General features: G+C 33.8%; 2 protein-coding genes across 2 annotated transcripts in view; one reads left to right on the forward strand and one right to left on the reverse strand.

The window, feature by feature from the left end:
- LOC108765260 (protein odr-4 homolog) overlaps positions 1 to 906 on the reverse strand; it is a 2,897-nt gene extending 1,991 nt beyond the window's left edge. Inside the window, exons 1-2 of the mRNA XM_018513879.1 lie at positions 646 to 906; positions 195 to 374 (exon numbers count right to left, since the gene is read on the reverse strand). Coding sequence (XP_018369381.1) covers positions 195 to 374; positions 646 to 741 — 276 coding nt within the window. The 5' untranslated portion in view covers positions 742 to 906. The remainder of the gene's footprint in view (positions 1 to 194; positions 375 to 645) is intronic.
- An 806-nt stretch (positions 907 to 1,712) lies between these two features.
- Positions 1,713 to 14,492, forward strand: LOC108765235 (Ecdysone-inducible gene L2). Its single transcript, XM_018513831.1, has 18 exons — positions 1,713 to 1,896; positions 2,456 to 2,612; positions 2,867 to 3,099; positions 4,067 to 4,260; positions 5,072 to 5,222; positions 5,294 to 5,350; positions 5,502 to 5,700; positions 5,881 to 6,266; positions 6,443 to 6,732; positions 6,798 to 6,905; positions 6,976 to 7,114; positions 10,778 to 10,921; positions 12,333 to 12,506; positions 13,126 to 13,193; positions 13,286 to 13,370; positions 13,548 to 13,737; positions 13,826 to 14,139; positions 14,356 to 14,492. Exons 1-18 carry the CDS (start codon positions 1,807 to 1,809, stop codon positions 14,371 to 14,373), a joined length of 2,997 nt encoding a protein of 998 aa, XP_018369333.1. The 5' UTR covers positions 1,713 to 1,806; the 3' UTR covers positions 14,374 to 14,492.
- Positions 14,493 to 14,803: the final 311 nt, after the last annotated feature.

The raw sequence follows: 14,803 nt of genomic DNA on the forward strand, positions 1-14,803 counted from the left end.
GTCAGTTTCAACTTTACAAGTAATACTAAAATTTACAATAACAAACACTATCTCTTTATAGTGACATGCTTATAATTACATTATACAATCATGATTGCTTCTTTAAATAATCAGCTGTTCAGAAACATAAACATTATCTTGAAAAACAGACAAAAAGTCCTGCTCTATCCTATATCAAAAAGATTATAACATACATGTTTAGCATGATCAGCAACCCAACTCATAGGTATATCTTTAACAGATCTGATATATATATTTGCTACATCCTGTTCTGTAGACACTGTGGAACTAATTAATGTTTCTTCCACGACATTTTTAGTGAGAGGAGGTGGTGTTTTTGCTAAATGTACAATATAGTCCTTTTGCCCAGCACTCTGTAATATCAAATAATACAACTTATCATAAAATTTAATACCATGCATCTGCAGAGAAGAAGAGAGAATCAAATTTCTTTGCCCTCAGATCCAATGATTGAGGAAAAAAACATAAATATGTAAGAATCACTGCTTGAGTTTTGTATTAATATAAAGTCAATTATAAAATACATTAATATCATAAAATTACGTGATTTTCATTTGGCTTATCGCACGTTAAAAATGAGAGTAATGTGCGATCGACATAGAGAAACACAGAGGTAAATCAAACCTGTCCTAAAATCAATCCTATCACGTATCCATCTGGTTTCGCTAACGATGTTAAATATGTGCGAAGATGCTCCTCAACATAAACTGTTCGTCCCATTATTTCCGTGTACTATCCTCCTGAATTTCTTTTGATATAAATCTGCATAAATCGCAACAATTCGCGCGCGGTGAAAATTTTTTGTACGCGTGTAATCTAAAGAAAAAGTTACATGATTGCTGATTGCTACACTATCCACAGGACACACCACACCACACCACCGTAGTCACCACCAGCGACCATACCAGACCATACGACATACGACACAACGACACCGCTGGCACGGCGCACAGTGCACCACAGTGCACACCGGTGACGGGTGAGTGGTGACAGGGTGACACGTGACACGCCGCGATTTCTCTTTTTTTCACAAGTTTCAGAACGCACTGAACGCACTAAACGCATTCATAGCCAGTGTTACCGTAACGAAATAAAATGTACTAACATCTAGTGGCAAAAAGTAAAAAACGTATATTACTAACATCTCATGCATTTTTATTTCAGCATGACGATTAAACGCTGAAGGTAAAATAGATAAAGAAATCTGTAATTTGTGTTTTCTCAGCTTTGAACACAAAATACACCAGCGACAAGTACATTAGCATGTACATATACATACATTTTAAATAGTGGAAAAGGAATTCTTATTCTGTGAAATCACTCTACGACGAAATTCGGTAGGAACAAAAACGTCAAAAATGATGCTAGTCTTATCGATAATACAGGGGCGGCTCCAGCATCCCCTTAAAAATATTCAATATCGTTTTGTTCATTAACGGGGGGTACATATTTATTTATAATTATACCTATATAGATCCAAATTTTAATTCTTTAATAATGCGAACGTTGGCAACACTGGCCTTCATTGTTATTACTTAAGTTTTTCTATGTACATACCATGGCACTATAAACATGATAAAGGTCAGGAAAAAGGTGATAAATGAAACGCAAACGTAGTCCGCGTCTTACTTCATTTGCTGCAGGTAAATATTTGTCTAATATATATGAAGGAGATTTATTTTAAATAAGGAACGGATCAAATATTCGTAAGTACATAGCTGGAACACTGCTCGCTAATAGTACGATTTTGCTTGCAGCATTTCAAAAAGCGCAAGGAATATTTTTATGTATCAAGAAAGGATAATGTACAGTGTATCTCTTCTTTTACTTGTTTTGAGTGTACAGACAGATGGATTTTTGGAAGATCTGTGCAATGTGAGTTAAGCCTGCAATTCTACAATTGCGTAAACGTAGACGTAAGGTTATGGGAGTAGTAGTAGCAGTAAATATACAACATTAATCTACAATCGATCGTAAAGATTCAACGAACTTTCATCTTCAAATTGAACATTGCTCACAACACTTCCTCCATCTTCCATACTCGTGATATAATATATTTGTAATCTAATAAATTCGTCAAATAATATATCATAAAATAAACTCGATAAAAGATGAAAAGGACACTATGCATTTCTTTCCATACGTCGAGACAAAACGGACAATAACGATGTAGACACATGACAACACTCTGATTGGTTCACTTTTACGTTTTCTGCAGTCGTAGTCGTGAAAGATAAAGTTGAACCATTTTTTACAACACACTTTACAACCGGGAATGGCAGGTTAAAACTTCGTTTTACATTTCACAACCATTTACAACTACATTTACGCAATTGTAGATTGGGCTTTACACGACACGTTTTGAAAAAAAAAAATATATATATATATTTTGTATATTAATAATGTATACCTTGTATCTTATTTTATTTTTCAGTACAAGTTTAGAGAAAAACAGCCTAAGGATAAAAATAATTATGACACAATTGAATACAATTCCATGTTTCTTAATTATTGTACTGCCGAAGAAGTTCCTGATCATGAGAGCTATGATGTATTTTTTGATGAAGCCTTGGAAGAAGGAGATTCACATAGTACGTTATTTTTGTAAGATATTTACTAGATATAGACACAACAGAGAAACCACCAGCGTCAGGGCTGTGTGGCTCAGTGGCAGCGTCAAAGTCTACCAACTCGGAGCAGAGACCAGGCCTGGGATCGAGACGAGGAGCGCCCTGATATTTTTCTCTGTTGTCGTCCATTGTTTACATTTTGAAACGTAATACTTTCTCTCTAGAGTGATTGGATCTAATTATATCCATTAATTATCTTTTATCTTTTATCTAAGATTCTTTAAAGGTTCAGTTTGCACCTCCTAAAAGAGAATGCAAGTATGAAATAGCTTTGTTAGTTGATCCTTCCATCAAGAATCAAAAAGAATGTATGGATTATGACTTTGATAAAGTGGTTGATATTAAATCGAACATACATACTGTGGATAGAAGTGTATGTTTTTTTAAAAACACTAATCAATCGGCATTTGTAAGCAATGATAAATCAACAACAGTCTACTTATATAAGGTAACAAATAATACTAATTTGATATGGTGAAATGGTTATATATACATTCTAATTCTGCATATTGTGCGCCAAAACCTTTTTCAGCCTTAAAACATATTCATGAGCAGAACCAGAATAGTAATATATTACTTGTTAAATTAATTAAATTACAGTTTAACAATTTTTTTATGTTAATAAGAGCATCTTTTCATAAGAATATTTACAATCAAATGTAAAAGAAAATCTTAAATTTGTGAATAATTTATTGTTGAAAAATATTACTTTAGCCGGGTATCGAACCTAGATCTCTTGCATTCCGTGAGAGCATTCTTATCATTAGATCACTGAGAATTCAGCAATATTTGTCACAATAACCAATAACATGAAAATGTATGTTTTGTTTAATAAAGATGATGTATGTTAAACAATGTAATAGTTACACAAAATGCTGTAAAATTATATATTGTGTCCTAGTTATATCATGATATATCTATACTCTTCATACATATATATACTCTTCTATCAGGAATATGAAATTTTCAATCACAATTTACAAATTGAGACATTGAGGTCCACAGCACATTTTTTTCGATTATATAAAAATTTGAAAAAAATTCTTGTATACTTGTGAAACAATATTATTGAAGATGACCTAATATAAGGTCGAAACGTTTAACAAAGATATTTATTATGTTTTTAAAAAGTTGGGAAAGTTGGGAAAGTTGGGAGTTCCAGGTTCAGCTAGGATATCCTAGCTGAAGCAATATTTTTTGCAATAAATTATTTACAGATTTTAAGATTCTTATCAGTATCTAATTAGAGCAACTCAAATGTATACACTGTACCTAAAAAAAATTTAATTTATTAAGTATTATTTACTATGTCTAAGGTAAATGAACTATACCAGTAAAAAGTACTGTATTGTCTACTACTATGAAAAAAATATTTAAAACATATTAAAAATTACATTATTAAATTTATTTTGCAGGATAATATCTGGCTATGGTTTAAATATATCTTTACAGGATGCTATGCACTGCGGTATCGCATAAATAATCGGAAATATATAACAGGGCATTCTATATTTTTGAACACTACTTATCAACGAGCGGAAGTTCAAGAACCACAAGTCATTTGTAAATATAAAGATATAGATACGAAGCAATCCGATTCTGAGAAAAAGTATGTCTAATAATAAGATTTTCCTATTACACACTTCTTTATTGACTATATTTTATCAAAATATTTTAGCTCTCTCTAATGGCATTTTTCATAAGAAAAAAAAAACATTTAGAAATGATTTGATGTAAAAAAATTGAGGTAAAAATGAAGATGAAGGAACCCTCTCCCAATGATCTTGACATATGTTATCAAGGTCATAACCCTGAGTGACTTTTAAGAAGTTTTAACCGTCGGTCACGTTAACAAAATTAAAATTTTAGCAAATATATTTTATAAATTATACAATGATGGTCATGAAAATAGAGTCACCTATACAAAAATTAATAAAACAGCTTTTTACCCGTCTGTCTTCATTTGACTTTGTAATGAATAACATTACCGATAAGTGAAAGCAGACCGATAAAATAATTATATTAATTTTTATGTAGATAGCTCTATTTTCATGACCATCACTATACACGTCGATTGTCTTGTTTCACATTGTAAAGTGGACTGACATGCGTGGACTGACTTCACACGAAGCAAGTTCATACACCCTTCTTAGGAGGGTGTGGGATGATATTGGCTTCACCTGGAAAGTGGAATGTCTCTAGGTAGAGGGAAGGTGGGATGGACGCTTCGCGTGAAAAGTTATTAAAAAATTGTAAAAATTAGTCCCATTTATAAAAATTTACTTTGTTAATAACTTTTTAATGACGGTTAAAACTCAAGGTCACTCAGGGTCATAACCTTAACAACATAATTTGGAGCAGTATTCCTTTATCTCCATTTTTAACAAAATTAACTAACTATTGCATATCTATATTTACAGACAAGTTGTAAAAAATTTCACATTAGATATTTTTCTACCAGCAAATACGGGAGATAATCTTCGCCTGGGATTAATATCACCGCGGAATAAAGACCAACAAAAATGTATTTGGCGAGGAGAACCAATATTATACTCGTGGACAATAAGACTGGTACTATTTAATTATCAAAATACAGTTTCTTTTTTTTAAGCAGCTGACATTCTTTAAATTTTTATTTTTAGAAGGTAGTTCGTGTTCCGTACAATGAAATAAGGGATCAACATTGTAGTATAAAATTGGTAAATATTTTTCTTAATCACATCAGAATTGTATATTATTTTCAAGCCATCAAAATATTCATTTCTTATCTATATTTTATATGTGTGTGCGCGCGTGTGTGTGTGTATTCAGATATTTATGTAAATTACATTAAGAAGAACTTTCAAATAGGAAAAGCCAACGGCAAATGGAAAATATATAAAAAGAGTACGTTGTAACTTTCAAATAGAAACGCAAACTGAAGGTCATTGTTTTCGATATCTCCTGAGTGATCGTCGATGTCAGTCAGATACTATATGGAAGCCAGAATGTTTCAGATATTCTAGAGAAGATGGAATATTACATGAAGTGCCATGTTTATGGCTACAGCGTAAGTATGGACATGTAATATTATAAAATAGAGTTAATAGATAACAAAATGGCAGCTTTTCTAATTGATGTATTTTATCAATTGACATATTAGGAAGTGGTTCAAACTTTGCATGTAAATATTTTACAAATGGATTTTTCGTTTAGATATACGGAATAGTTTTACAAATGATACTTTTAGGTTGCACAAAATCTTACGAGCCACAGGACACGATCGTATCGAGACAAATAAAATCAGATATGATGCTGAGTGCAAGTTGGTACCTATTGTTGCCAATTATTGCTATTGTGTTAATTATATCGGCAGTAATTGGAATATTATGTTTCTGGCATTACTCGTGTATTCGAAGGGAAGAAATCAATTTGTATATAAATCCACAACACGATGATTCTGATTATCCTAAATCCATCGATTTCGATATTATTGACAATGTCATTGAGAAGACAATCGATCATGGTAATTCTTCGTGCGATGATATTGTTCTTCTTTACACCAACCATTCGACATCTTTTATGACGTTGATGAAAGATTTTCGTGAAACACTCACCAAAATGTGCTCTTGTTCTGTAAGTTTTGCAGTAGTAATAGTAGATAATATATTCTACATATAACACCATGTAACATCATTTATCATAATTTATAAAATTATTAATCATCTCTTTATTAAAGTTTTCGCATTTGTATGATACAAAGTGATATGACTTGAATATTAAATATGTTTTCTTTACGATTATTCTTAAAGGTGCACGACTGGCATAATGGAACTGTATGGAACGAAGTGGCTAGGGTTGGTACTGTTTCATGGTTTATTAAATTATTTGACAATGGCTGCCGCGTCATTTGGGTAGATACACCATTTACGAGAAGCGTCGTTATATCAAACACGAGAGATAACGAATCAAGCTTAGATAAGCTCAGGAAATACTATGAAATACACGATTTCCGCGATATGTCATTTCGCGCTGTGCTTGAAGTGGCAAAAAGCAAAGTAAACGAAGTCGCGCGTCAGTACCGCAGACATTTTGTCGTAAGGTAAATTCCATAATTATTTTTATGATTTCCAAATTGCGTATGTTCAATTATTCGTGGCATTGCAGATTTGAAGGATTAGAAAGCACAGCAAACGTGAATGATCCATTCTTAGATCTCTCTCCTCACGCGCGATATTACATGCCGCAGCATCTCGTGCAATTGTGTTCGGATTTGTAAGTATATCACATTAAAACTCACAATCAGTATTCTGTAAGATAGTTGGCAATCTGAAAATATTTTCAGGTCGATGGTGAAATCAGAAATTTCTAAAGATAAAATAAACAAGCAAGAAGATTTTCATCGTATTTTCGATATACCAACTTTACAAGTTTCAGACGCAGCATCGTCTGAAATCTCTAAGAGTGAAATGAACAATATGAAATAACCATAAGTTATTTTAAGCTTCCAGCTTTAACCCAAATCCACGACTATCCAACACAACGAGATCTTATTCGTGTTTTCTTAACGCAAAATGTAATTACACATGCACAAAGGAACCCATTAATCATATGAAAAATTAGGTTTCGATGAAATGAGTTTTTATACATAATGTAACTTGTAATATAGTAAAAAAATGTTAAAAGCTCAATAATGGATAGTTTTTGAATCATGGTGTATGAAAGATGTAATACTTGTGCTCACAAAGCACCTTGAGGATACATAATAACTCAAAAATTATCCATTGCTGATCCTTGTATCTATAATGTCTTTTGTTCATCACGTTATTAGTCATTTTATGTATGAAAAGTAATTCATTTCACTGGGACCTAATGTTCTATATGATTAATGCGGAGTCCTTTATTGTGTAATATCAAAAATACTACCTCAAATTATATGTATAAAAATTGTATAAGACAATATACAATTTTGATAAATATGGTATGATTACATTCACACGGTACTCTTAATCGGGTTTAATAACATTCATAGTTATGAAACTAGCCAATCATAGTTGTTTCTGCGAAGAATGGAATGACTACAGTTGGCCAGTTTTATCGTTATTCATCGAATGTTATTACATCTGATTAAGTGTGTCGTGTAAGTATAGTCTATAAATGTCTTTCGACAAGATTAATATATGCAGCAAATATAAATAGTGATTTATATTTGCTGTTTATTTGATTCCTTTTTCAGTATATTGATGTAAAGACGATCATATTCTCAGGATTAATTATTTATAAATTGATCGTTAAATGCGATTTTGTATAATCACTATGCGATTAGTTCAAGTTTTAACTAAACTTTATATACATTTATTACGTTGATATAAAAAAGTATATACATATAATATATATATATATATATATTTTTAATAAAAAAGACTAAAAAATATAAAAAACTTGTTTATCAATTAATCTTTATTACGATGATTCTTATTTCGTGTTATCCATAGCTCTTATAAAGCATATTATTAATTAGCACTCTAATTATTCTGTATTTAAAAGTATATTAAAAAATCAATAATTTACGAGATATTTTATACTTTATTCTGGCACATTTTGATATGACATATTAACATTAAATACCTCGTAAACTATTAATTTTTTGATGATCGCACCTTGATATTTTCATAAACAGAATATTGAGATGAATCAATTGATGTAAACAAAACATAATTGCTTATTTAAAAAATTATCCATTTTGCCTACATATTTTTTAGAGCAACTATGTATCTTTTTTACATCAATCGAGTCATCTCATCATTAAATAAAAAAAATAATGTTTTACGAAATATTTATTATTTCATGTCATTATGTGTCAGAATAAAATATAAAATATTTCGTAAACTATATTGATTTTTTGGTATGTCTGTTTTAATACTTTTATATGCAGACTAATTAAAGGAATCATATTATGTAAAAGAAATAATATAATTCCATTAAAAAAAATCACCAAAAAATCTCGAGGCACGTCCATCTAGAGAGGATCTGTGACCATCAAAAGATGTCCCTCTCGAAACAAAATAAGTTTCACTCGAAACATTTTTTTGAATAACGAGAATAGTTTGAGAGATAATTACGTCCGAAGCTTCAAATGGGACACTCTGTGTATATATACACACGCATCCCATGATATCCCATAATTTCATATTACAGAAAGAAAAAAAAATATACATATATATATTCTGTAATATGAAATTATAATGTACGTCAGAGTGATTTATTTTAATTTATTCACTGAAATATTTCAAAGTCTTATAAGTTTTAAAAGGAAAGTTTTTAGATAAAAATTGTATGCTCTGGAGGGACATGAATAACGATAAAATTAATTTTTGAAAAAAATTAAAAAATTTTGTTTAAGATTATCGTTATTTTTAAAATAAAAGTATATGATTTTTTTTACATATCAAATATAATTCCTTCAATGACACGACAAATAAAAGTATTAAAGTAGAATTAAAAAAAAAATCGTACGAAAATATTTTTATACTTGATGTCAAAATATATGTGCCAATATAAAATATCTTGTAAGCTATTGATTTTTTTGATAATTCTACTTTCATACTTTTATATAAAGAATTATTAGAGAAACATTATGTAAAAAATCATATAATTCCACATTGAAAGAATCGCGATGAACTTTATATAACTTTGAAAAATTAATTTTACAATTTATTCATCTCCCTCGATCTAGATCATTCAACTTTTGTGTCTATAAAGTTTCTTTCTAAAACTTGTGTTTTGAAATGTTTGAATGGTTAAATTAAACACATATTGCTTATATTGTATAATAAATATGAATATATATAAAATTATTTTTATATGATTGTATACACACATCTCCAGAAGAAAGAGTAAACTTGGAATGGAATAAAATATAAATAATTGAGAAAAATATATTAATGGACACGTGATGTATGCACAAATTATTTAATAGACTTTAACGAACGCGCACGTTTACTGTTTCTACGACATCATCGGATCTCACACACGAGATAGGAAGATGTTTTATTTGAAATTGCACGTAACGAAAGGCCATTTCATGCAATCTGTCACACAAAGAGCATATCTCGTTCGCGTTGCTCTGAAAGAGAACTAATTACCGCGTGAGAGAGTAACACACACCCGCGAGTATACGGAGGCGCTTTGGAAATATATATGTTATGTAGTTTATTGAGCGGTTGATTAAACATTAAGTAATGCGGCAACGGTTAAACAATCTCCATTATTGTCGAGGATAATTTTATAACTGGTGCCTTTCGAGCCACCTCTACGGGCAGCACGGCCCGTAAAATTTGAGGTAATGACCTCGATACTGCTGACGAAATCCAAATTTGACGTCACAGCTGTTTTAGCGCGAACGCAACGCTTTCCACCAGGGCTTCGTCTTCGCGATTGACCGCATATTTCGGATCGCATTCGGATCGGATTCGCGAACGTTAAGATAAATTCAACGATAACGGCGAAATATTACCGCGACTTAATAAAACAGTCGCGATCGAGAATACGGCGGTGGCGCGAGTTTGCATTCGACAATTCGCGTGAGATGAGTTACTTAATTTAATTCTTTCTTTGATGATAATCGAGATCTATCCAAATTAATTAAAGCCTGATCCACGCGAATTGTCGAGATGTATATGTGTATATATATATCTTGGTCGCTGTTGGGAGAAAGAAGGGAAAGAGGAGGAAACGTTGAAAAATATTTCTACACGCGGGTGGCGACGGGTGGCGGCGGCGACGCGGCGGTGACGGATGGACCTGACGGATAATAATTGGAGTCATCTTCCTCTCGATATGATCGCTCTCTCAATAAAAAGTAATTATTGTGTCGTCCTTTTGACATAAAAATCGATCGAGGGGAAGCCTAGATGAGGGCGGAGAAAACAAATTGGGGAGATACCTATTACGTGCGTACAAACGACCCGTGGCAGATAATGAATTCGATTGTTTGCTGGTGGTATTATCGCCCTACTCCCGGTAATAACGGCGGCCAATCGGGGAAAGGGAAGAGCGCCCGCTGTTACACATTCGAAATATATATAAATGGACCAATAACTGTTATACCGCTGTTCAGTCGTGTCCCTCGATTCGCCAGTAGTTGACAAACTGCTCCTCTTCCTTTTTCCTCCCCCTTTTTTTTCTTTTCGCCACCTTCGACTCACTACTCACCGCGGTACGGCACTCACCACCGAGCGCACTATCGTCTGAAAAATCGCAACGCTCGCATTATTCCACGCACATTGAAGGTAAGTCACACATACGCATGTTCTCCCAGCAGTCCCAGCTTCAATCGCGCGAAACTATATCTAACCCGATAAGCGCACCGAATTCAATTATTCGTTTGATGCATACTGTATTTGTAATTTATCGGCGATACGATACTTGCGAATTCTCTCCGTGTTAAACACGCAACGTTTTAGCTACTTTCGGGACGGCTTCGCGTTTTTATATTTTTGTATAGTTTTCCGCAAGCCCGATTGTCAAAAATTCCTCAAAGAAACAATCGGATTTGCTTCGAACGGTTTATGTAAGTACGTATAAGCATGAGCGACAAAAGATTTCTCTTGCAAATCTCCCTCGCGAGGAGGTCGGATAAAAGCTACGAAAGGCGTCGAGAGCTTTCCGGCGAAAGAAGTAAAGAAGTAAGAAGTAAGAAGAAAAATGAAAGAGAGCAAAGACATCCGCATCAATGGAGCGTGCCTTTCGCGCACGTGTCGTTTTGGTCCGCTTCCCTCAGCTTCCCTCAGCTTCCCTCTCCATCCAGCAAGGTGGCAAACCAATCCGGGTTAAAACGGCTGATGCAATCACCAAGAGCTACGGAAGAGCGCATCTATCGCTCTCTCTCATTCGCGTACCTTTTTTTCAGCGGTCGGCCGCGCGAGACACGAGATATTAAGGCGGTTGCTCGATTCGGTGTAAATTAATCGCTATACTTATTCGCGCGTGCATACAGGGTGTTTCCTCGCTAAGCGCACCTCTGAGTCAGCGCTTCCCTCTCTCGCAGGAAGGTATACAGTATCTACACAGTTCTCTGATCGTGAGCGATCGAGGAGTCTTTCGTCAACTAAGCCACGACGCATGGGACGAGCGGACGATAAGATTCCTTCCTCCGTTATTTTCAGGTAGAAATTTTCTTTCAACTTGGACATAATTATACGTATATTACACATCTTTTACTTCATCTTTTGGAGAGTTGAGCTGCATTCCGACGAATACTGATTCGCTCCGAAGGAGAATTATTATTTATAGATATTCTTTGACAATGCTAGTAAAGACAAAGTTTCATCAAGGATTGATGCGACTCGGGAGGATCCGCTTAGCGAGAGACACTATATGTATATACATATTGTATATAATATCTAAAATATAAGGAATATATATATATATATGTTGTATCAAATATTTCTTCAGCGTGAAATCTTCCGTATATCATTATCCAGTCCTTCGGACTTGAAATTCTGCAGTCAGTTCGATGTTGCTGTGGAGGTAGACAATTAATTCGGTATATATCGTCCAGACTTTGCGAGGACAAGTCCTTGTCCTCGGTTCCGGAAAAATCTCCGGACATCTTGTACATGTACTTCCTAATAATTATTAACGATTAACGATACGTATTACATTTCGCAATGCTTTCCGTAAGTAACTGATTCTTTCCAGATGCAGCTGTGCCTCGCCTATCTTTTGACGCTCGTCGTCGCGACCGACGTAGCCTTCGGAAGTCCTTTGACATTTTTCCTGATGACAAATGCATCATACACGCGGGCAAACGTCGATCAGTTCAGCGCACCGAATAGACTGAAAAATGAGATTAAATCAGCCGGCATGAAAAAGGTATATTCCGTTGCTCCATAACGGAAACACATTTTTCTTCAACTATATAACAAATTGCAACACTTGAATTTAGCATAAATACAATTAACTTGCATAAGTAATGAACAAAAGTGTGAAAAATAAGATTGCGAAATATAAAATTATTTAAAATCGTAAAAGAATATGGCTCGATTAAAATCAAATTAAATGATATAATAGAACTACGAGCACGTACAGATTTTTTTTATTTTCAAATTAATAACAATAAACAATACAATTTACGAACGTTTCAATACCGATCGGGTCATTATCAGTGTAAGTCGGAGATTTTAAATCATATGAAAATTATGTCAAATTATGAAAAAATTATGTCAAATTATGTCAAATTATTTCAACATTAGAAAAAATGGATCATGTTCTAGTTACGGGTTACCGTCAATTCTATTCATCATTTGAACCAACGAATATTAAGTTATAAATTTGTTTAACTTTTCATGATCCCTCTTTTGTATTTCATCAACTAAAAGAGTCACATCGCGTGGCTTTTGACTCTGTTCTACACACAACGAGTCGAATTCTCTCTTTTCGTTTTGTATCTATAATTTCTCCGTAATATTATATACATATCTTCGTTTTATAGAGCGGCTTTACGACAACGTGGACCAGAATTTTGCAGAATCCGCCGGATTCCTTAGAAGTTGCCGTCGGGTAAATATATACTGCTTCGATATAAAGTAACGATTTTAGTGCACACATAGACGCGAAAGTAACGTGATCGCATTCCTTTCGTGTTCATTTAGGAGTCGCGTCGAACTGCAATGCGAGGTAGTTGGAAATCCGCCGCCCCAGGTTTATTGGATAACAGGAAATGAGCCGGAAAGGCAGGTCGGTCTCGCTAATTAATGCTGAGAAAGATATCCTCGGTGATTTATGATAAAGGAGTTGTATAACAACGTGCTCTCTTTATACATACCGACACACGCACGCACGCGCGCGCTACACACATGCACGCACGCACGCACACGTACGTACGCGTATGTATATATACCGTTCCTCTTGCAGATTCAGGAATTGACCGCGCGGGCTCAAGAAACGAGCAACGATATATCCACGGAATGGGAAGGGCTTAGTCAAATCACTTCCACATACGTGATCGATTGCATCAGGGTTGAAGATCAAGGTTTAAAGTATTGCGTGTCCGTATCTAAGAATGTAGTGGTTCAATCGACGCCGACGGTACTCCTCGTTAATAGTAAGAGATACAACAATATATTTCGTTATTCAACTGAATAGATGTTATCTATCAGGAATTGTTTGATTGTATTGTCTACATCTACTAGGCACCAAGGCTACCGAATGCAACAGTGAGAGTCAGCCTACTATCACCTTGCATGCCTCTTGGAGATTCGCTCTTGATGAAAGCACGGTAATTCTTCCATGCAGAGTCGTGGGTCAACCGGCGCCTTATCTATTCTGGTTAGATAGTTCGAGCAAAATCATAAGTCCCACCACGCACACGAGACACACTATTCTACCTAGTGGCGATCTGCAGATAACGGATCTTGATTGGCCCGACATGGGTGAATATACTTGCAAAGTACAATCGGGATATACGGAGAAGAGCATCTCCACATTTTTATATCCTGTGCTTCCTGTACGTACATAATTAACTTTTGTAAATTTATCTCTCTCTCTCTCTAGTACAGATATTAGATACCTTTATGTGTATCTTATGTATCTAATGCCTTTAAAAGCATATCGATTAATTGAGAGAGTCTTAACGTTATAAAGCACAATCTCAAAATATATTTAATCCAGATAATTCCTTTTTAACTGCAAAATACGTACTCTCTTATATTTTTTGTTTCAGACATCAAAAGGCAAATGATAAATTCCGTGTAAAAAGGCTTCAAAAGATTCCTGTATTTTTAATGCCTTTTGCCATAAGTGACCAAAATCTATTACACTTATCATTTGTTTATAAAAATAGAATGTAATTTAATTAGAAATATCACGTATTAGAGAACAGTACTTTTTTTTTGTTATATTTACGATACCAGTGCTTGTCCTCGAAAGCTCGATATTCGAGCGACAGATTCACTTCTTACGCGTCGGATTATACAAAAAAGTTTTCTCTTATACTCATATCGAAGAAAGTTTGTAAATGAGTCGAGTATATAGTTTTAATAAATGTGATCTACACCATCTACGCTTAAAAAAAAAAATGTTTACGCCCACTATATTTATCATAAAAATCTTGAAACATATTTTTAGCAGACTAACTTTCTTTGTTTCATCGACGTCCATAACGTATTTTA

This window comes from Trachymyrmex cornetzi, unplaced genomic scaffold (assembly GCF_001594075.2).
Source record: "Trachymyrmex cornetzi isolate Tcor2-1 unplaced genomic scaffold, Tcor1.1 scaffold482, whole genome shotgun sequence".
Taxonomy (NCBI): domain Eukaryota; kingdom Metazoa; phylum Arthropoda; class Insecta; order Hymenoptera; family Formicidae; genus Trachymyrmex; species Trachymyrmex cornetzi.